General features: G+C 36.5%; 3 protein-coding genes across 3 annotated transcripts in view; all 3 read right to left on the reverse strand.

Moving 5' to 3' along the window:
- Nucleotides 1-14,483, reverse strand: part of LOC116295583 (uncharacterized) — a 38,021-nt gene extending 23,538 nt beyond the window's left edge. Inside the window, exons 1-18 of the mRNA XM_089040256.1 lie at nt 14,454-14,483; nt 14,093-14,156; nt 13,692-13,799; nt 12,595-12,842; nt 11,840-11,942; nt 10,952-11,173; nt 7,699-7,815; nt 7,363-7,449; nt 6,789-6,935; nt 6,132-6,385; nt 5,498-5,600; nt 5,234-5,341; nt 4,522-4,766; nt 3,871-3,976; nt 3,520-3,681; nt 2,378-2,395; nt 1,376-1,567; nt 752-925 (exon numbers count right to left, since the gene is read on the reverse strand). Coding sequence (XP_088896382.1) covers nt 752-925; nt 1,376-1,567; nt 2,378-2,395; nt 3,520-3,681; nt 3,871-3,976; nt 4,522-4,766; nt 5,234-5,341; nt 5,498-5,600; nt 6,132-6,385; nt 6,789-6,935; nt 7,363-7,449; nt 7,699-7,815; nt 10,952-11,173; nt 11,840-11,942; nt 12,595-12,842; nt 13,692-13,799; nt 14,093-14,156; nt 14,454-14,483 — 2,488 coding nt within the window. The remainder of the gene's footprint in view (nt 1-751; nt 926-1,375; nt 1,568-2,377; nt 2,396-3,519; nt 3,682-3,870; nt 3,977-4,521; nt 4,767-5,233; nt 5,342-5,497; nt 5,601-6,131; nt 6,386-6,788; nt 6,936-7,362; nt 7,450-7,698; nt 7,816-10,951; nt 11,174-11,839; nt 11,943-12,594; nt 12,843-13,691; nt 13,800-14,092; nt 14,157-14,453) is intronic.
- Nucleotides 14,484-16,162: 1,679 nt separating this feature from the next.
- Nucleotides 16,163-18,856, reverse strand: LOC148905295 (uncharacterized). The gene is made up of 5 exons (XM_089040257.1): nt 18,772-18,856; nt 17,953-18,059; nt 17,426-17,711; nt 16,748-16,938; nt 16,163-16,345 (listed from the first exon to the last, which is right to left on the reverse strand). The coding sequence occupies exons 1-5, from the start codon at nt 18,854-18,856 to the stop codon at nt 16,163-16,165; spliced, it is 852 nt and encodes a 283-aa protein (XP_088896383.1).
- Nucleotides 18,857-20,794: 1,938 nt separating this feature from the next.
- On the reverse strand, nt 20,795-23,441 carry LOC148905296 (MAM domain-containing protein 2-like). Its single transcript, XM_089040258.1, has 3 exons — nt 23,369-23,441; nt 21,251-21,379; nt 20,795-21,054 (listed from the first exon to the last, which is right to left on the reverse strand). Exons 1-3 carry the CDS (start codon nt 23,439-23,441, stop codon nt 20,795-20,797), a joined length of 462 nt encoding a protein of 153 aa, XP_088896384.1.

Consider the following 23,441-nt stretch of genomic DNA (forward strand, 5'->3'; position numbering starts at 1 on the left):
TGACATCAAGCGCTTTAAGATGCTTAAGGAAATTTTCAGTGTTTAAGTTCAACGCTTAAATTTCATGATCAATCTTGTAATCAAGCCTGGGTAAGCTATCAATCAAATACCTTGGTCAGGCGGCCCAAAAACGGAATGAAAAAAGATGTTAAATACATTTGCCCTGATCCAAGGGTTTACAAGCTTGCACTGACCCGTGCTTAACCACACTTGGAATTCTACTAGTCTTGGTAATTGCTTTATAAAACGACCAAAATTTACGGGGATTATCCTTGAGAGAATCACTATGTATGTTTTGTATGTTTTGCTGTTGATGTACAACTCTGTTTTTATGCCAACCAATTTTATGCCTCCCATCGCCCCCAAAATGAAGCCTACGTACTCTTCGTATTGAAGCTATATCCTCCTGAGGAGTGGAGGAGGTATTAAGCCACAAATTATTTTTGCAACGTTCAAGGTATCCACCGACCATCAAGCTGTAAGTTTAAAAACTCTGAAGCAAACTATGGGCTGAATAAACTCATTTCAATGATTAAAGTTTGTAGCCGCGGAGGAATACCGGAGAACCCGGAGATCAACCCAACAATCGGTTCGTTGGGTTGATCTCCGGGTTCTCCGCTATTTCTCCAGTATTTCTCCACGGCTGCAAACTTTAACTATTGAAATGAGTTTACTCCCTTGGTGGTCATAGCAGGCACTTGGGATGAATTTTACAACACCTTAAGATTTTTATATATCTTTTCGTACTTACCATATCCACTACAAACGCCAAACATTTCGTTTCGATCGTAGTTTTCGGTTAAAGAGCACCAGTAACGGTCAAAATTAGTTACTGTACAACTGTAATATTTTCGTGCTTCATATATAAAAGGGAAAACACAGCATTGATTGTTCGTAGTTTTTTGCTTGCATAAGCCGCATTGGTCTATAAACACAAGCAAATTCAAATGTGTTAACCTATAGTAGTCGTAGAAGTATACAAATAGAATGAGGAGCAGGGGCAGGACCTTAAAATGTCTGAAGGTGCTCTAAAAAAATAGTTGCAAATGGTAAGATGATTATTTCTCATACGGAGGCATTTTAAAACATAGAGGCTCACAAGTTTATCTGGGTTAAGCTGCGACTGTCACGAGTCAACCTCTCGAAAAAATAAGACTTTCCTTGCTTGTTTGCTTTAAACAAAAATAAATAAATAAAGAGAAAAGTCGACTGAACGTACGTGAATCCCGCTGAAATTACGTACTGCATGTTCCGGAAATTGCAAGGGAAAGAAACAAATCGAGTTTTTGTTTGTTAATCATCTAGAACAAAGGAATCCCGCACCGAGAAACTGCCAAGATTAGTGAATTTTGTAACTATAAATTTAACCACTTACCAAGGCTTGTATAATTACAAAATCCCCATTCATTTATAGCAACATCTAGGTCCAGCGTTGTTGCACACCATGGTTTTCTTGTCGTCGTTAAGCATTGACTGTGGAACCGGTTGTTATACTTAAAGGGAAAGACGCACATTTTTCCACTGTCTGTCATAATCCTACATGTCCTCTGGGTAGGGGCTAATGGAGCTAAAAATGATAAGCAAAAGCATTGAAAGCATGTCAAATAAAATTCTTCGGTTTTTATAGACCCTTTGTCTGTGATCTCAAAGCAGCCTAATTTTGAGGACAAAACAAAATAATTTCAATGTCATGAGAATTGGAAACATATTGTTTTGCCCCGCAAATTGAGCTGCATTCCGAAGTGTTGTAAGGGGTCTATTACATTAATTTTTACTGAGTCCTCAATCGTGTCCTCTACACGAAGTTCATACCCAAGATAAGATGGACTATACATGCCACCATATGCCAGATAGTATTTCATATTTAACTTTAGCATGTTGAATGTATAGAGCTACTCTCCATGAAACCGTTATTATTAATATTATTATTAGTATTGTTACGCGGTTAAGCATGAAGTATAAGGGAATAAAGAATAAGGGATTAAATAGATATGCACGTGAAAATTGGGAATTACATCACCAGCTCTATGTAAGAAATGTTAATGTAAAAATAAAGGGAGCAGCAGTTAATACTTGAGGACTTCGTTGATGGTTTTGGGACCGACGCTAGATTTTTATAGGCAGAGTGACGGACGGTACAGTATTATCATCATCATCATCAGCACAATCATCATCATCATATCATCATCATCATCATCATCCGCTGGCCATAAAAAAATTTGAAAAAACGAGGATCCATAACTTACGGTACGGAACGAGCAAACGATTTTAATAAGATATTTATTATATTATAGACCCTGTCAATTCGCTTTATTGGCGGTAGTTTATGTGATGATCTTTTAAGACTAATGTAATGTGTTTTCTAATGTTTACTTACCTTTAAGAGCGGTGTTACCTATTGAATAATAACAACAAAAATGTTAGTAGAATAACTCAGTGTTAACAAAAACAAAAAACAAAAACACTTGTCATCGCTAATCACCACCGCAAGTACAGCAGTAGCGCCGCTCAACGGGGTCGGACTGAAAGCATGTGAAGGCGCCAACTGGCAGCCGCTAGACAGTCCATGATTGAACTCGGAGCACAGCTCTAACCAGTTTGAATTAGTTAGGATTGATTTGAAAGGAGGGAGGAAAAACACTCGGAGTCAGGAAAAGAACCAACCACCCAGCTCACACGGGATAGCTGGGATAAGAACCCCGGACCTCAGAGGTGAGAGACGACCGTCTTACGACCACGCCATCCTGACTCCCCTGTCATCCTGACTCCTCTACATCTAACGTAAACATCTAACATCTAATGTAAAACAACAATGCGATGGAATATTAAATACTCGTGTTTTACGTTATAAAATTCACCTTTTGAGCGTTTTGTATTGTGTTACTGTCACAAACTAGTTCGGACATTGTTCTACATTTACGAATGTACTGACTTTTAAACAAATTATTTAGTTGATTTTTTTTAGTTAGCTCTCCAAATACAAGCAACATATCATTTGTCTAACTTGATTGAAGCTTCTCTTACTGCTGTTTACAAAAGTAACTACAGAAATCTATCTGAATTATTTTATTTTTAAATTCAGGGAATTTGTATGGGAATCCGAGAACGATGTCCGATTTTTTTGGTGACTGCAACACAATCCAACTCGGTTTTGGCTAGCTCTGAAAAGGTGAATTAATTAAGGAAAATGTTAAAATTAAAGAAAACACTTGGAAAGGAGGAAGAGGAATTTCTACATAAATAAATGGATGGATGCAAGGATGAATAGACATTAAGAATTACATCGCTAGAGGTAAAAGAGTAAATTTAAGTTTTAAACAATCTAAGTGATTGTATTCCAGCACAAATAAAAACTAATCTCTTATATTCCTCGTTGGAGTGTACCCCTCATCAATATTCTATATATATATTGAATTCCTAAATGTTGAATTCATTGAAATCCTTCTTCTACTGGAATTCATCTTTGGTCTACCGTCCAGATATTCAAGTATATTTACATATCTATATACCAGCCCTTACCACCGACACAGAACCCTTTCTGTCCATCGCGATCGTAGTTATCAGTTAAACTGCACCATGGTTTCACTCCGTCGACCCCGATACAATACGAGTAACACTTGTCTTTATAAATGAACGGAAATGAACAGCAATCGCCTTGTGTTGTACGCATCTTACAGTTTACTGTACAAATAAGACACGGTCAGGTACATTAAAAGACTTTCTTCTTAGAGAATGCATATAAGGGGAAAAAATGAAATATTAGAAGAAAAATTCTAAAAATAATAACGGTCGCGGCAAGGCAAGCGTATGGCACTGGTATAAGAAATGATTTTAAAGGGTCAATAACAAACAGTATTATTTTATATTTACTATTCATTGAAGTTGCATTCTGGCAGCTGTCTCTTGAAAGTACGATGTCATCAACAGCTACCACAAGCTTGATTTCCTTGACTTGTCTATTGGTCTTAAACAATAGCTAAGAAGAATTTAACAAAGGCATCAAACAATAGCCAAGAAGAATTTATAAAAAAGGTATTATAATTTAATTCCTAATAATCCTGGTCTCGAAAAATGGTTTATGCCAGAACCCTCGTTCTTGGTCGCAGGTCAGAAGAAACGCAGGCTCTCGGTACGATACAGTATCTCGAGATGGAATTTGCAGTCGCAATTACTGTCGGAATCAGAAACAAAGAGTAAGCCAGAAAACGTAGGTGACGGAACCGGGCTCCAAAATAGAAGTCGGAAGGATATCGAAAGATTTTTCCTTTGCTTATGCTTATGCTTAGCGGTTCTCTCTTGCGATTTTTGCATCAACTGCTTCCTTTTTTCTTAATTTATTATACCTGGTTTAGACTAAAGTCAAACTTTGAACTTTACATGAGCCGAACCTTATACCATAAAATAAGACTGAGAATAAGACTTAACTGAATAAATGAAACGTTATCGTGTGTTTTTAATGCATACGACTCATGTGAAGTTTTACGTTTTATTTTATAGTCTCACCCATTAAAGTTAGCACACCTTATATTCGTGCTGTGTCTGGAGAGGTATTTGCATGAAACTCCAAGATTTTGTGAGTTTATTATGGAACCACAATTTTTTGCGGCTAAGGTCCGAGATTTTGATAGAGTACAGCTGTATGATGGTAGATGTACTAAAAAACCAGAATCGCAGACATTTGAAGCCTTCTTGGGGATCTATTACTGGACTCTCCATCTTCGGCGTAACTTCAACGTATTTTGGATTCGTGCGAGCAATTCCGACACCTTAGAGTATTCAATAAAGAGAGAAAAGTTCAATATAAGAAGGCATACAAGTTTATATAATTGTATTTTTTAAGGCCAGGTTTTTAACTTTAACATTAACCACCATAAATAGCTATAAATATAAACAAAAACATGAATTAAATGCAGCACTTTGTGATAAGGTGCAAATAAAACAATTGCAGTCAAAAAGAAAAAAAGCATCCGATTTTATCGATAACCTGAAAAAGCCTCTGACCTGATTAAAGTCAGGGCACGGCTAGTTCAAAGATCCAACGCGCTAGGTACTGTGGGGTTTCGTGGAGGACGAAAAACGAGAGAAACCGAAGAAAAAACTCGCGAAACTTGGCAGAGAGACAAAACAAATTATACTTATATGTGATGTCCCAGAGGTGAGACCATCTACAATGTCTTTGAATTCGATTTATTGTTTAATGTTACGACACTGATCCGAAATACCATTTCCTTACTTTGCTTGTCTCTAGCAGGGACATCAGTACTTTGTGAATCTGCACTTTGCAAAACCCATCCAGCGTTGCTTTTCCAGTTACAAAAGTCACGATCAAAGTTACAGCTACCTATAGGAAATAATGAGATAGTGAGCATGAAAAATGAGTAATTAACATCCATAGATAGCATATAGCGAGAAAACAGACAAGTATCATAGCCAACAAAATTATCAGTATCACCAACAACAGTACGCAGTGTCAAATCTTCAATTCTATTTTACTTACTCGAACCAAAATGAGATAAATCGCATTTTCCTGTGATGAGATCCACATCATCAATAGCAATATCACCCTCGTTACCATTACCAGCGGTTGCTTCATATATAAACTAAAAATTAAATCACAAAAACAAAAATGGTAAATTAATATATGGTGAGAGTTTGTTGGGCCTCTCACGCTTGATTCTTGGTTTAAATTTTTTATACTGATTTTTTAATTGGCCTACCAAATCTAATAGTTTAGACTATAGACTCATATCGTGATATCGATACAGTAGGCTTGAAATAAGTACAACGTGAATAACCAGAGAGGACAATGCTTACATTTGTACGCCTAGTGAGGTTAGTCGCATTAATGCCCAGTTGAAACAGTAAGTGGCCTACGCACGAGCGATGACCACAAAACAGGGTTGATTGAACAAGAACGCAATTTACGTGCAAATGTGTGTTTAGACCCATTATGTGATGCTTATGACTGAAACTCTCTGAATTAAGAATAGTAACCGTTTCAGAGAAAAAAATAAACTCCATTAGTCGGGTAATGCAAACATGTAAGGACTCCGAAGCACCCTAGAATGAGTGTGCTTATAAGAGATGATAATTTTAGCACTTAACAATGCAAACAAACGTATTGTTTTTACCTTAAAACTGCTTCCATTGTTGTATATGGTTGTCTGTCCGAACCTCCATTTTGGACCAGCGTCTCCTGACCTACTCCACATCTTAATTCTCGTCTGGTTGGTCATGATGTATACATTTAGGTCACCTACGTGACGTCCCCACATGTGGTACCAGAATTGTAGGCACGTGACATTAGTGTACTCGATCCAATCACTGTAAAGTTGTGCTGCATCATCACGAACTAGTCCTGAGACTTCGAGGTAAAGGTAACTGCCTGAAATAGAAATTAGAACGGATGTTTATCTGATTATAATAAATGTAGCTCATTTGTGATACTTGATGGGAATGGATGAAAGGGTGGTGTAACGGTAGTACATGTCTAATGCCTGGGGTCGGCGCATGGAATTCATTTCCTGGACTGCCATTACATATATTTTGAAAAATAGAGTTTGTCATTAGGTCTCTCCTTTGATGTTTCCTCCATCCACTGCAGGGAAACCCATCAGGTAGATTGAAATTCAATCTGTGAGTTATCACTTCCTTGACTTCCATCTGCTCAGAGGTTATTCCAGGGTTTGGTAATACTGAATTGAAGGTTTTTGATGCGGTATGCAATCTTTGTAGCCACTGATGTTGAGAGAAAAAATCAGTGCAAAGGAAAAACACAATCGGCCTACCATTTGCAGCTAGTCTTGTATGATCAATTAAAGGGCCAGTTTCTGAAGTTGGGGTTTGGCCTTTCATTATTTGCCATTTTGCTTTGCTCGATCGATTTGTGGCGTTTGTTGTAAGTCCACAGAATCCATACTCAAAATTACAGGGTCCTATAAAAAACATCCAGCAATAGATAAGGAAATCTTACAATGTTAGGATTACTAATTCAATTGCCCTATTTCCTAAATACGTCACCGTTTGTATACATCGTCTAAAATGATAGAAATTTCGGCTAAATTTAAGATCGATTCTCTTCTTTCGAGATATTTAGCGTAACATTTAGTTGTTCTTGCCTTCACTAGCTCATAAACCAAATTTTATTGTGTTTTAAGATGTGTCGTTGTCATTCCATCCCTCTCAAGCGACCATGATCTCTAGCGTTTAAAAATAGTTTGTTTTGATGTGACGTCATTATGAAATAGGGCAACTGACAGTAGCAGCGAGAGTCCAGGAAGTGGAGAGATGAGAGAGCACGCGCATCGTTCGTTTGCAAGATGGACATGTAGTGGGCTTTCATCTCAGTTACATTTGTTTTACCTCTAAAGGTTCGGCACTGCTTTCGTGGAATAGAGTTATCTGTTATGCTTGCACAATTAACGTTGTTTAACGGACATCTAAGCGAGGCTTAAAAAACAAGTAATGTTTTCAGAATAGTAAAATAATACGCCTTTCCATGGTTACGATTCTTTGTTTCGTACAACTATAATCATCTGATAGGACAAACCAGTCACGTCAAGCAATATCCATCCCAACAAGACAACAAAAAGCCACTCATCTTAACCATCCTCACAGTCACACACTCCATCACACGTGATAGACCATGTTACACAAGATCCATCCAAGCAAGACAGCACAAAGCTATACGATACTTACAGCAGATGTCCGGCTCGTCTGATCCATCCTTGCAGTCCCACACCCCATCACACGTGACAGACCATGGTAAACAAGATCCATCCAGACAGGAAAACTGGTTTTCATTGCACACGTTACCTGTATCAAAGGTAAATAATTTACTAAGTTTTAATTTATATAAATGATCTGCGTTCGGTGTGATGAATGAGATAAAATTCGATGGAAAATATTAAATGCCCTTGGGGGGACTCGACCCTGCTTCTTTAGCCGCAATCTAGTCTGATCCACGCAATACAAGGACTAACGAGTTAGGAACCCATCCGGGAATGAACTATATGGCAACTGTAAGGGAACAACAACAATATTTTGTTTCAGATGTTGAAAACTTTTAGGTTATATCCAATATTCATATATCAATTTTTTATCGCTATATATGTTTTGACAAAAAATGCAAATATTAGCGGAGCTCCCGAGCGGGCCGAAAGCCATTAATTGCAGAACCAGTATTTTTACATGATTACATAGTAATTTCATAGTAATCATAAAATGCATGCGTCTGTTTTTATTTTTCTTTCCTTTTTTGCCTTCTCCGTCTTGCAAAAAATGCAAAGTTGGGCAAGTTTACCCATATATGGATTTGAATGATTTGTTCATAGATTAATGGCTCATACGCTGGTTTGCCAGCTTAGGCTTTAACTTCAGGCGGCTTTAGAAATAATAGCGGAACTCCCGCGCAAGCGGAGCACCATACTTAAAAAAACATGGTAAACCATAGAGTTCATTTTGATGGCTTGACAACTACGTCACTTCCGTCCGCACGTGTGTACGTCCGTTTACACAACATAGGAATCCCGCTTGATTTCAAAGCAAAACTACTCGGAAATGCACAGAAAACATTGCTTTGGGACAAATTATAGACCAACAACAGATTTGAAAAAACTTCCACGTAGTCAAAGATGGACAAAGAAATATTCTTAAAGAATCCAGGTGTGTGTTTTTTAGCAAACAATCGCATATTTTTACTTTCAACAGAAAAAATCTGTTTACATTTGGTCAGCTACGATTTCAAGCTCACGCTCCCTCATGTTAGCCCATACAAATTATGTCTCAAAAACACGGTTTTTTGATCTTTTCTCAAAATAATGACTATCTAGGCAAAAAATCAAAGTGGATTCAGTTAATTTAACTATTCACGGACTGTATCATATGGTTTAGATTGAATTCTATTGAAAAAAACCACCGTACTTTTGGGGTTGAATGTACGCTATTTGATGCATTTTACAAGAGAAAATGCATGACATAACCGGGGTCAAGCTAGAAAATCGTCTCTCCTTGAAATAAAACAGCACCTGTCAGAAAAAAACAGAAGTGGATTTGAAAACCCCGGGCTTTCCTGAACATTTTTGCTGATTTTATAAGCTCATACTATCTGTTGGCCTATACATTCGGCTGTTATGGTTTCTTAGATTTCGTAGCCTCGAAAACACGCCAACTACGCGGGTAGTTCGCGAAGAACAGAAAATTTACAGGGTCATTTAGGATGTTGTGTCACGCAGTTTACTTGTGCTAAATAACTTTACTTTTAAGAACAACCTTTTGCTTTGGAAAGAGAGGAAAAAGACCGAAAAGAGCAAATATTCCAAATGTATGGGCAATTTTTTCCAATGGACAAGCATTTTCTTTTGACGAATGGACAAATTGAATTATCAAACCTTATTATATCTCTATAAATAAGCTTAAATTCTTTTAATGCTGAATGAAATATAAAGAGAGCATATTACAACGAATATTCGCCATTTATTTTGCTTTTTTTTTCCATTTTTTATTTTGTCTCAGTTGTTCCTGTCAAGTTTAACTAGATATATAAGCTTAGCTTTTTTGTCTTGAAAATGTTTGTCGTTCGTGATTTCCGTATCTTTCTCAAACACTATGAAAACAAATGAAAACTAGTAAAATTGAATCTCAAAATCTAGTAAGCTTAAGATTTTCAATCTTCTCGAAAAATGTTTAAGACTTTTATAAAAGGAATAATGATAATTTTGATTTTCTGTGTGTTTGATCGACTAAATATTCTCGGAGATATAACGCCCTAAAGTGCGCAGTTTTGCCACGCCCCATCGATTTGGACGAGATAAAGGGAAACTGGGACCGAGCAGATTCTCGCTGAGTAGTGACATCGCAACAAGAACGAATGTTTTGATAAGCAAAGATTCTTACTAGTTCTTCGGTCAGAATGTGAGAAAATGCCGACTAGATGTGTTGTTGCTGGGTGCTCAAACACCCCAGCCAAGCTCTACTTTGTTTTACTTAATGCAAGCCGAGTCGTTCTTGTTGTGACGTCATTCGACACCAACTAGGTACCAGACCTTGCGATCCCGTCAAAATCGATGGGGCGTGGCAAAACTGCGTACTTTAGGGCGTTATATCTCCGAGAATATTGAGTCAATCGGTAAACTTTTTTTTGTTTATTCATCTCCAACACACAGAAAATCAAAATTGATCATAATCCTATAAAAGTTATAGGCACTTTTACTGACACATTAGGTTCTGACGTTCAGGGCCTTCATTTGACTAGTTTATTCAGTTAATGATCTCCAGCTAGTTTTCTCTCTGATGCTACCAAAGCATTTATTTTCTTAATTTCATTGCGGTAAAAATACGGTTCTTTTGAAAACACGAAACTCTTCATATCGATAACCAAACATCATTGTGTGAACGAAGTAAAACGAGTAAGCATATATTTTGCTCACCTTTTTTAACCAGTTTTCAAGGCTGTTTCATAGTGTTGATTTGTCAATTAAAAGTTCGGAATTCCCCGAAATTTGAATTTGAATTTAAGCCATCCAAGGTGTATTTCCCAAAACTTGATATTGTAATGGATAATCTGTAGTTATCTTTCGTTTATCAAATAAAATAAACCAGGAATTCAAAGCGTAAAAATGTCGGACATGGAAAGTCTTTGTCGAAGAATTTTTCAAGAACAATTTTAATTTACTTTATGTTATTATTATTATTATTATCATTATTATTATTATCATTATCATTATTATTATTATTATTATCATTATTATTGTTATTATTATTATTATTATTATTATTATTATTATTATTATTATTATGGGGGACTTAATCTTCATCTCGAATAAGAAAAACAATTGAAGATTTTCCCCCCGAATTTATTTTCATATTTCAGTTTTATCTAAATTGCCTCCCATTGTCTATTGGAAGCTCCGCATTTTGGCAGTGCCTAAATTCATATATTATTTATACTAACCACAGCCTGCTTCATCTGAACCATCTGCACATTCCTTTATTCCATTACATAACTTTGTAATTGCTAAACACTTTCCATCCGGACATTCGTATTCCGATGATCGACATGCGCAATTCCTTTCATCTGACTGATCTACACATGCGTAGTCCCCATCGCATCGTAACTTGGATTTGACGCATTCACCGTTGTGGCATTGGAATTCATCAGCCTCGCAGACGTGTCCTGGGATAATAAAAACGCATTGGTTCGAGATGTCAGTATGCAGTGGAGGGAGCTTTTGAAAAAAGCTCCATATCTATATTTTTCTAACAAAATTAAAAAGAAAGATAGTGGCAAATACTTAAAGTAAAATAGTGGGATCAAGCATGGCTTACATTCTTGTTATAGAGATTATTGCGGGCGTTAACGTTGCTTGTTTTCTTTATGAATGATGTTTTTTTTCTTTCTTCTAAATCTAAAGAAATGAGATCTGGACGGCGGAGAGGCTACAGGGTTTATAATCCACTTGATTGAAGGCAGCCGGATATATTGTAATAGGCTATTTTTATCAAACAGTCGCTTGCTAATGTACCACAATGGAAAAAAATCTGAATCATTCCAGCCACTCATTTCTGCTGGGTGGCAAAAATACTAAATTCGAAGGTATCTCATAAGAGAGAAGAAAGTATTTTGAAAAACGTTTTGGATATTACATAAGTGATCCATCCATCAAATGTTCTTCTTTTAATGAAGAAAGTCCATTTTTGTCATCCATTGGCAGTCACGTCATGTTGTCCTGCAAATGGCCTGTTAGCATTTAGATGTTGGTTTTTGAGGAGAAAGGAAAAACAAGCTCGATTACGTCTGAGAAAAAGGATCAAGTACCAGGAAGAACTACTACGCCCTCACCTGATGTAGCATGCTTCGGTGTTAAAGAACATTTTATTGTCGAGAGACGAATGTCAGACACGGCAACACTGCTTTTGGTGTCTGTGTTTCCTCGAATCTGAATCTGATGAACAAAATCAAATCATTAGAGCAGCCTATCATACACTCTTACCATACTAGCGTCCGAAACGTCTGTAAGTTTTTTCATCTTTTCACGGTGTACAATTTACCCTTTTATCATTACTGTTTCATTAAAAACACCGACGCAGCTCACACTAGTTTTTAGCTAGTTATTTCTTCATACTAAATGCATAGGAACTTATTTACTTCTATATTTATTAGTATTTGTAACTTAGATGCTTCACCCTTGTAGAACCGTTTCATCCCTTGAGATCGTCCCAAAGTTAGGTCGACATTTCAACATTGTGGAAAAGATAACGTTACAATGACTTCACCGCAGAGGCTCAGATGTTCAGACTTACAGAATCTTTTAATAAATGGAGGATATTACATAAGCGCGATTTTCAACACGAGAAGATAAATTTCGTATCTCCAAGCGCCCATGTAATATTCTGTTTATTATATGATTATATCTATAAAATCAACTTAATAAACTTTTTATCATTATAAAGAGTTTTTATTTATAAACCAATAGAATGGTAACGATATTTTCACATGTGAAAATAACATGTTATACATGTGAAAATATCAGTTTTTCGAAAAGGAGAAATATAGATATTTTATGGATAATTATATGATAACGTAGTATTATTTACCTGGCTGATTAAGTAGGCAGGCCACGGAATAGCTGCTTCATTCCACTGGGAGCCCTGCATTCCTTTTAAATGCCACAGAACTGTCTGATTATAAAGTGTATAAACGATGACCTCCAACTGGGAAGATTCATGGTTATTTCGATAGCTGAACTCTAGACAAAGTCCTATAGACCGATAAATTAGCTGGGGCTGAACAATGGGGCTTTGTAACAACGCGGTAGTGTTGGCTTCAGCTTGCATGTACAGTCCTATACGACGAATGAAAAAAGAAGCCAATTATACAGATATTTTATTACATAGATGTTATTACTCTGCTAGCTGTGTATTACAGCCGGTTAGAAAACTCATTAATAATTCATGAAGAAAACACAATAGAAATCATGACCATGAAGGTGATTTTAAATCGGATAAAGATTCGTCTTCATTTGCATAAACTTTAACTTGGATTTTCTCTATCCAACTTGGTTCATTTCGTAAAAAAATCGGTACACAATGAGAACAAACATCATAAGTTTTCTAAGCCGTTCAATAATCTCGCAGATCGTGTTTTATCGGGTCTAAAACCACTCGGCTGCGCCTCGTGTTTTATACCCGATAAAACACTCCTGCTCGTTTATTAAACATTACATAATTTTAAGAGTGAAAGCGGTCGTAATACACCACTAGCCTGCGTAATAAATTGCTTATTGTATGATATGAAAAAAAAAAGAAAGAAAGAAAAAGAAAAGAAAAGAAAAGAAAAGAAAGAAAGGGTGTCAAAAAACAAAAAATATTATTGTAAATAAGCAAACTCAAAAGTCGATCACTGGCTCAAACCACTGATGTCAGCCGCACAAAGGAATAGGAGAAAATTTCATCGCGCTGACATTAGCCAAAAAAAAAACGTTCGAAACCTGTTCACAGAACGTGTATTATCGCTCTGTAATTGCACTCGAAAAATGGTCGTAATAGACGGGAAATTGAGTATGTCGTATCATAAATAGTAACAATGCTGGGTGGTTAAGACAAAGGACAAACAGACGCATATGCTAAGCGATAAAACTTGCTATCGCAGACCGATGAGATCTTTTCATAAAATTACTAGCCACTAGTTTTACCTTTGTTATTTGCAGTTTTTTCGACAACCCATCCCATGTATCCACCATCGCCTTTAATTGTCCACGAACATGAATCATCCTGGTAGAAACAGCTTTGGAGAACACGAGCTTTGGGGCAAAAAAATTTAACTATATTTATATATCATGTGTTTGGTTTAATTATCATAATCATCCAGATCATGAATTTCGTTCAGTACGAGTTATGTGGCAAACAGGAAACGCCTTGTCTCTTTGCCACATGACTGTACGGGTCTGTGTCACCTCACTAAGTGCGTATCTTCGACTTACACCTTATATGTGTCACGCGACACATATCTTGGTGCACCTCATATATCTCATCGTCACGTTGGGTCCGTGAGGTTTGACTCAAAATATGGTTTTACTTAATGATGTGTTCCTACCTTTGATTTCAAGATCTCTAATAGTGCGACTGTTGATGCTGGTGTTGGATGTAGACTCTAAAACCTAGACAAGGATCAAATACGTAATATTTGATTTGATCTTTAGTGATATTGTGTGGAATCGTTTGCAAACGTATGGACGTTTAAATCAATAAGCACCCATTGGGCCGTGCTAAAGGACTACGTACAAGAAGATGTTGCACAAACAACAAGAAAACCAGCCTGAACAAGATGGCTTAAGGACCCCCGAAATGTCTAAAATCTTAATACGAAAAAACCGCTGTAGAATCCCTAGTAACCAGTGTGGCATGTGTAATTTATGGCACAATATGATCAAATACAAGCAAAATCATGGCTTAACCAAACCAAATACTGCCAAAGCAGGCACCATCTTGGCACTGCGCATGCGTTACTTGATTTTTTTGAGTCATAATGAGTGCATAATCGTCAAGTACCTTAATGTCATATTTCCCGGGATGATTTTCAATGACAAAGCTTGTTGTATAGTTGTACCACTGGCATGTGGTTGACAGGGAAGAGTTAACCACGAAGGTATACCCCAGTAATTGAAGTCTGACTGATTTTGAACATGATGCGGGGCAGTAGATACCATGGCAACAGAGGCGATATGACACTGAAATGAAGAAAAGACGAGTTTACAAAAAAGGCCCGCAAAACTTTGCCAGGCTATCAAGTATAAACTTAACTACTAGAGTGATTTTCCTTCACCCGTGAAAGAGTGGTCAATGTAATACAAAGTAGTGGACAATATTCCATTATTTCCGGTTGGCTGTTAGTCACAAATAGCATTTTTTACTGTTAATAAAAATAGATATCGCAAAGCTTTGTATGTGATCGGAATGCGAACCTTGCAAATAAAGGCTTCGATACATGGAAAAGAAGAAGAATATCAGTTGGAAAACCATAGTTCTCCCTTTTTTTTTTTTTGGAATCAACAAGATAACAAAACATTGTTGCAACTAGTTAGCATGTGAGCTGGGCATTGCTTGCTCACATTTCTATTCCATGATGCAAAATTTTGACGTTATCCGTATAAAAAGCTTTTAAAGGAAACTTTTTCAGTAGCCAAGTAAAATTATTCTGCTTGTACGTGTGAACTGTGTTTGTTTCTTTGTACGTGTGGACTGTGTTTGTTTCTATTTAATCTTCCTGTCTAATATTGTGTTGATACTTTTTTTAGTTGTATACTTAGGATTTTCATTGTCTGTCCAACGACTACTGAACGTTGTTTCATGGGTGGTTCAAGAAGTGTAGTATTTAGCATCTGGAGACCTGAATAAAATAAAACGAGAAACATTAGGAACTCCACTCCACTCCACTCCACTCCACTCCACTCCACTCTTCAATTGCACGCACCCGCGTTTTGTATTTCTTCACCAAACAGATATCTCAGATAATGAAATAAATACCTGGAAGAATCCAAAACATACTGGGAAGACTCAAGGGTCTGTTGTTTACTCCATTGGGCGTTTTCCAGCCAACACCAATATAACCTCGTCCTTGACTATCTTTAACGGACGTTTCTAACATGTACATGTGGCATGAGTCGAGGTCCTTGCTATGCGTTTGAAAAGAGTATCTTGGAGAGAATAAACATGAAATGCGTACTATGGACTTACTAGGTTTTTAAAAAAATATTAAACTGAATGTGATATAAAGTGAAGCGGAAAAGGGAAAGCGACGCGGTACGTCCCTTAATCTCAGCCGGCAACTTGAGATGGATTTGTTTTTAGAATGAGAAAAAATGCGCTCAAACGTATAATTTACTAACGTCAATTAGGGTGCTTTTTTATCAAACGTTGTTCAAGGTACTTATAACACTCTTTTTGTCTCATACAGCTCAACTATAGCTCACTCGGTTTATTTTGCCGAATAAAATTTGATAAACATGACAACTTAGTTCAATGTTTTTCCACTTGGTACCACTACTTTAAACAATGGAATGATACTCTAGAGAATGAACATGGTCTGAACTGGGAAAATATTTTACTCACGGTAAAGAGGTTTACTGAATTTTTTGTGTATGAAGTTGTGTGTTTCAAACAAATCTTACTTGGACCACCGTCCATAGCCAGTATACCGAGTCACAAATATAAGTTGTAGAAGTTCTTGCTCCTTGTATTCCAAATCTTCGACAACAAAAACGTCAGAGAAGCTCTTTAGGTATTTCATCCACACCTTACACTGATCGTCACACATGGCAAAAAATTTGTATCTTCCGTCATCTGGGGCCTGTTCCAAAGTAATTCGGAGCAAAATATCATCACACTGTTATTGATTCGATCCATTTGAGCTCTTACTCAAAGGCAGCAATAATAAATCTAAAGTTATTACTAAAAAACCATTAAAAACCATTAAGCTATTTTTTTCAAATATACAAACAAGTATACTCTTGCGAGACAAGATGTACTATATAGTAATAAAAACAATATGAAAGAAGTAGCGCTGATTTGCAATAACTGACTTTGCGTTTTGGCATTCTGTAAATATTAATTTCATTTGTCAGGCAAGTTGAAACAGAAATAAATCTTCAGTTTGCATTCGTACAAGGAGATTTTGTTTTAGATTAATTTGCAGACGTTTTCACTCACAAGCTGAATCGATCCTAAATATTTTATTACTTGAGCATCTGACCTGTATAAAAGAAGTAAGCCGCTGACCATAATTATTTAGACCAAAATCTTCGTCGAAGAATTCATAGTGAGTTTCGCTGATATCTGGAGAGTCGTATCTTTTGGGGCTTTTAATGAAGGTCAACAACTGGTCGCTGTAACTAATGCTACGCCAAGTTTCTGCTTTAACGCCTTGAAGATGTTCAAGAGAATCTAAGTAAAAGTTAAATTTTAAAATTAAATAAAAAATAAGAAGGGATTCGCAGTAAAGTTTTTTTTTTTTTTTTTTTTTTTTGAATAATTGTAGCCCTCATACTTTCATTCAGTTTCTTTCACCTTCCTATTGAGTCAAAACCTCACAATAGAGACATCCAACAATAACAAAGTACTTTCCCAACACAAGTGTTATTTTACTCAACGAAGCATGGAAAAAGCTGTTTTATTATAAAGATAAAGAAATAACAGCATCTTAAGCTTTCTTTCAAATTAATGAGAAAAAATTGGGTTAAGCTTCACGAATTTGCAACGTCCCCTGTGATTGGTTAGGTTTAGGGGCGGGGTTGGGGAAGTGTCATTGTTTTTTATTGTTCTACAAATGTGTGCCCTCCAATAGGATCACATCTTGCAAATTCGTTAACGACGACCCAAAAATTACTTGCTATTAAAGACTCTGTTTTATATTTTGCTTTTTAAACCTTACCTACAGCGTTTACAATAACCTCACATAGTGATAGCTGAATCTGTTTTCCATGATTTTCTATGCGAACTTTATGAGCACGTAAAGGAGGCTGACACAAGAAAACACGCGAGGTTTTCTTTGCACGTTGGTCAGTAGTCTTGCATGAGACTTGAATATTCTGATCATAAATTCTGACTGTTATGTTAGGCAAATGGTCGCCATATGAACAGTTCTGTCGTGTGGAGACATAAACTTTATAGATGAATTGTGAGCCACTGAGCTTCATTTCCAGCCAGGGATTGTCTTGCTGAAAATGAATATGAAATCTTCCAAAGTTTTTTTATTATCATTATTCCTTAATTGCTTGCTTGCTTCCATCCCTCTTTCTTTCCTCCCTTCCTTTTATCCTTCACACACTCATATGTTTATTCAACAACCTTTTTTTTTTTTCTTCGTCCATTTCTTCCTCTTTGGCACCCTGCATCTCCTTGATGTTAACCGTGTAGGATTCCAGCATATTACACTCAATAAGCCTTGTTATTTGTTACCTTAAGAGTCTTGGCACATGTCTTGTAATCTCCATCAATAACGAACGTTGCATTAAAGCCTGGTACGTGTGAAGACAGTGACACGCTGCTGTTGTATGCAAGATTCACTGAACCAAAATAGCGAAATACGTTTTACTGTTTCATGATAGCTGATAACCATGTTTACTCAATTAACACTCCCAAATCCTTAATACCTCACAAAACAAACATAAATCAATTGCTTTGCACCAATTTATTGATTTCACATGCAACAAATTCTTCATCAGCTGAATCACAAGTTCCATATAAAATTCTTTCCCGCTGAGAAAACATGGTGGTCAGTGTTTTACTTCCATTTGGCAAATCAAAGATATTAAGATTCAAAAAAAAATTATCAGTTGATCGATGGATTTCTGGTAATCACTACTAAGGATTTCCGAATTGAAGGGATTTATAAAAGTCAATAAAAAGCGTGCAGTAAGAAAACTGAACCGCAAATATGGATTGAATATACCAGCTTCGCGTGCGATTCATGCCGCTAGCTTTGAAAGCCATATAATCATTAGTACAGGATTTAGTAGCTTCCTTTATAAGTCAGCTACTCATAGAATCCATTTAAAGTCTCGTGAATTTACTTAAATATTGGCATTATTTAACTTGCGCAACCTTTACATTTCAGTTGATTTTTGCAAGTTATTTACTTTTAAAAGATACTAAACCTGTACAAATAAGTCTTTATCATAAATCACGGCAGCGGTATTTACCGAATGAAAAAGGAGAGTATTGTGCTCGCAAGTAATTTCTAAGCAATCGTTGTATATGTGATAAAAGAGTACCCACCAGAAAGTTCGATGGATGCTGCAAACAACTGGGTAACGCTACTTGGTCCACTACAATAGGTGGTATCATTCTTTAATGATATCATCTGTGGAGCAGATTTCCCTTTGTCTACTACAAAAAAGGGGTACAATCCTCTTCTGTTGGAATTGGACGAGTAGAAGAAATCCCTCGGCTCACATGGAAACGTCTGTCGAGGTATGTATTCTGTTTTGATGATTCTGAGTCCTGATTGGTCTTTGCATATTAAATAGAACTGATCGTGTTTGTCAGTTGGTTCTTGCAGCAGATGGAGGCCATATTGGAGCGACCGTGGACCAGGTGATGGTAGGCCTTGCTGGTCCATGAGACCATGATGATCCACATCAGCATAAGTATACAGTTTTGGTGGAGCTGCAAAAAAGATATCTTGGTTGATTTCTCTGACTAACGCTATTCATGACAAAAAAATGAAACAATGATTGTGACCTTTACTCTTTTTACAAAAACATGGTTGGTTAGTTGGTGGGTTGGTGGGTTGGTTGGTTGGTTGGTTGGTGGGTTGGTGGGTTGGTGGGTTGGTGGGTTGGTGGGTTGGTGGGTTGGTGGGTTGGTGGGGTTGGTGGGTTGGTGGGTTGGTGGGTTGGTGGGTTGGTGGGTTGGTGGGTGGTGGTTGGTGGGTTGGTGGGTTGGTGGGTTGGTGGGTTGGTGGGTTGGTGGGTTGGTGGGTTGGTGGGTTGGTGGGTTGGTGGGTGGTGGGTTGGTGGGTGGTGGGTTGGTGGGTTGGGTTGGTGGGTTGGTGGGTTGGTGGGTTGGTGGGTTGGTGGGTTGGTGGGTTGGTGGGTTGGTGGGTTGGTGGGTTGGTGGTTGGTGGGTTGGTGGGTTGGTGGTTGGTGGGTTGGTGGGTTGGTGGGTTGGTGGGTTGGTGGGTTGGTGGGTTGGTGGGTTGGTGGGTTGGTGGGTTGGTGGGTTGGTGGTTGGTGGGTTGGCGGGTCGGTGGGTTGGTGGGTCGGTGGGTTGGTGGGTTGGTGGGTTGGTTGATTAGTTGGTTGATCGGTGGGTTGGATGACCTTTACCTTGTTTTGTGCAAACGCCAGGATAAAAAGCAATATCATCGATAGCTATGTCACCTCGATAACTTTTCCCGCGAACTCCATCTATTTCCACCTGACGAACAAATAGAACATAATGGAATATATATTCTTTTAGTTTCGGTCACTCGTTAAAAGTCTTTGAATCTCATTATCTGCTCAATATGGTTTTAAAACACTGACTATATCATGTGCTGTCACACAGAAAGAATTTTGTTGAAAACTTACGATTCAGCTGATTCAACATTCTGCACGATATAGAAAAAAAAAAATTAAACCCACCAATAATATTCGACAAATTGTGGATGAGATTGAACATGATATCGTAAATTAAGACCATGGCTGTGTTATCGGCAGTCGAAGCCATAGGCTGATGCTGATAAAATGACCGAGGTCGTGATAATTTACGATAGATATCATGCGAAAAACCAACTTATTAATTGTTTTACTATACATTTTGTAAACTAATAAGTAAGAGTTAATAACCGAGAATGGAGGCAATAACCCATATACATCCCGAGGGCCACAGGCCCAAGGGATGTATAGTCCTATTGCCGACGTTCGAGGTAATTAAGTAGTTTATTTATCAGTTGAGAAGGTTTTCTATATATCAAATGTTGCTCATTATAAATGCGAGGTCTATATATAGTTATTAACCGTGTTAATGACTATATATTGACATTGCATTTATAATGAGGGTTATAACAAAAATAAAGCCTTGTGAATAACAAAGAAAACCGCGTCAATTGAGAAATAATAAATATTTCATTATCCTTTCTAAAAAAAATAGCAAACTTAATTTCAATCTCCATTTTGACCTTGAAAGAGGTTGACATGATAAATATTTTAATCGCTGAAGGAAAGTTCACAGATAATACATCGATCATGTCAATTTCACACGAGGCCAATCAGAAGAGAGATATTGAGCAAACTGTATGTGTAATAGAAGTAAATATTCATACTTTGTATTCTCCAGTTTCCAGGATATCAATGAGTGCCTCATGCCAATAATGTCCTTGTTCTCCGCCTTTAAGCCAAAGGAGACGAAGTGATCCATTGTTGTTGGCGTAAATGGCAAGGTGCCCTATGTCAGGACCATGCATGTGATACCAAAGTGTCATGCATTGAGGACCTCGCATCCGGGGACTTATAAGTCGAGCTACTTGTCCTTTGTAGCGTGGGGAGGATGTCTCGATGTATAAATATACCCCATATCCTTAAACGCGCAAAAAAAGTATGTTAAAAAAAAAACAGATTACAAATTACGAGTATGAATGTTACAACTTTTCGGATTTGGTGCGATATGACTTGGTACAAAAATAATATATATGACTTTAAATTGAGGGAAATTTTTTTAATGTGAGGGAAAGGTCGACCAAGAACATATATTACAATTTTTTGTTTTAATATACCGGTAGTGTGATCCCTGTTTGGTCCAGTAATGATGCTTGCTGTTCGCCCGCGTTTACGAGTCCAGTTAAAATCGTCTTCGCCCTTTGCGTTTCTCCAATGACACTTACTTCCCTCAAAATCACAATCACCTACATAAGATCAATGAATAATTCAATGGATAAGAAAAATACTAATCTTAAGCAAAAACGTTTCTCTCTACTTCGTATAAACGTAAAACTTCAGTTTGTGAATTACATCATTATTTTATATTCAAGTGAGAGAACATGACTATATCATTAAATAGACGTGTTTTATTTATTTATTTTTTATTTATCTAAGGGATAGATATAGAAATATACAATATAAAAGATATATACACCTACTTGCAAGAACGTTGTCGTACGAAAATAGAACATTAGTGATTTAGTGGGATAGGAATTATATTAAAAAGCAAAAGAACATCACTGAAGCTGAACTTTTTCTTTTGTCTTTTAATGTATTCCTTTCTCACTAAATTACTAATGTTCTATTCTTGTTTGTCAACCTTCTTGCAAGTAGGTGTAGTATACATAATATATAACATACATAAATATGAAACAAATATCATCATCATCATCATCTTTATTATCACCATCACCATCATCATTATCATTATCGTTATCATGCGCTATTAGGTGTATTTATTTTTCTATGTTTTGCTGATTTGATTTGGAAACGTTCTTGCAAGTAGGTATAAATCTTGATTTAACAATAAAAATAACTATATTCTGTCTAAAAATAGCATTAAGAAAACTGTTATTTAAAAACGTTAACACTATGTATTCCTAAAAAAAAAACAATAGTTGAGCTTTTTAAAATTTTATGTTCACTGATTGTGTCTTTTTAAATTTCAAAAAGTAGCAGATACCATAGCTTTCTACCTAGTTGCTCTCTGGTACAATTTTTTAAATTTCATAGTTTGTAAACGAAAACACCTATTTCAAAAAACGTTGACGGTGAGAGATCTGAGATTGAATGAGTAGTTTTCAGCTGTTTTTACAATCGGGAATATAGAATGTTAGACAAGCAAACTCGAATTCAGAAGAGTTTAAAGAAAGCATTAGTTCTAAGACAAAGATTTTCAGTAATCGGTGTTTGTTCCACTACAGTGTATCAGAAACACATTTTAGGTCGTTCCACATAGCAACAGTAGTTAGGAAACAATATTAATTCGGGATCGGTTAAACGTTCAGTATTAATCGATAGTAGTTTAAGTGCGATAAATTGATAGATATAATAAACTTTATTGTTACGTGTCAAAAGAATCGAGCCGAGGAAGAAACCCTCTATTAGGGGACACCTAACCTATATAAATTTAATAAAATATACAAACTCGAATTCTAAAGAATAAAGTATAAATTGTTCCAAAATAAAAATTCTAAATGATACATATAAGTAAATAAAATAAAATATATAATAACTACTTTTAACTATTACAAAGGATGCATCCTTTGCATCCGTCATCAAATGGTAGTGTTAAATCTTTATTACGGATGCGATTTTTAAAATCATTTAGAGATCTAAATGTCCTGACGATCTGTAAAGCTTTTCAAGATAGGCAGTCTATATATAAAGACAACATGTAGCTACTAATTAATAGGCCAATAATAAAAGAAATAAACAGCGAGGTAAGATACGATCAAGAAAGGGCAAATATTAAGGATAAATGAAAAGAATAAATGAGGATGAATCATAAAGGTAAAATCCGAAAAGAAAAGTTGTGCAGTTGGTAAAACAAAAATAGAAACATGTATCACAGTGGAGAATTGCAAAATTGTTCATAAGTCTACACAAAGAGAGAAGAATAACAATGAAAACGGACAAATGTCATCCAAACGTTTATTTTAACAGGACTATAACTGAAGAATCGATATTATATTCAATGAAAACTTTTCCATGAAGCAGTAGCTACCAAAACAGGACATTAATGTCACAAATTAGGCCAAAAATGTTACAGGAAATTGAAAATGGAAAAAACCTATTATCGAACATATTATGATTAATTTTAAAAATCTGCATTGCATGGATATATAGGAGAAGTAGTTTTAACTTTTAGTTTTATTTTATTTTTTAAAATAAGAAACTTAAACGGTACTCACCCACACTTTGAGCGTCATTGGTAACAAAATGACAACATAGGAGAACCAATCCAAAAATTGCCTGCAGGATCAT

Source organism: Actinia tenebrosa, unplaced genomic scaffold (assembly GCF_029948245.1).
Source record: "Actinia tenebrosa isolate PJP-AT-01 unplaced genomic scaffold, QUT_ActTen_1.0 PGA_scaffold7__59_contigs__length_16204524, whole genome shotgun sequence".
Classification (NCBI taxonomy): domain Eukaryota; kingdom Metazoa; phylum Cnidaria; class Anthozoa; order Actiniaria; family Actiniidae; genus Actinia; species Actinia tenebrosa.

What these genes read in the sequence shown, in the direction of transcription:
- LOC148905296 (XM_089040258.1), bottom strand. Translation starts at nt 23,441, where the DNA reads ATGATCCTGCAGGCAATTTTTGGATTGGTTCTCCTATGTTGTCATTTT. An exon ending in CAATGACGCTCAAAGTGTGG is followed by an intron (nt 21,380 to 23,368) that starts GTGAGTACCGTT and finishes GATCTTATGTAG; the next exon opens with GTGATTGTGATTTTGAGGGA. An exon ending in AAACAGGGATCACACTACCG is followed by an intron (nt 21,055 to 21,250) that starts GTATATTAAAAC and finishes TGCGCGTTTAAG; the next exon opens with GATATGGGGTATATTTATAC.
- LOC148905295 (XM_089040257.1), bottom strand. Translation starts at nt 18,856, where the DNA reads ATGATATCATTAAAGAATGATACCACCTATTGTAGTGGACCAAGTAGC. An exon ending in AGCATCCATCGAACTTTCTG is followed by an intron (nt 18,060 to 18,771) that starts GTGGGTACTCTT and finishes ATTTTGGTTCAG; the next exon opens with TGAATCTTGCATACAACAGC. An exon ending in CATGTGCCAAGACTCTTAAG is followed by an intron (nt 17,712 to 17,952) that starts GTAACAAATAAC and finishes ATTCATTTTCAG; the next exon opens with CAAGACAATCCCTGGCTGGA.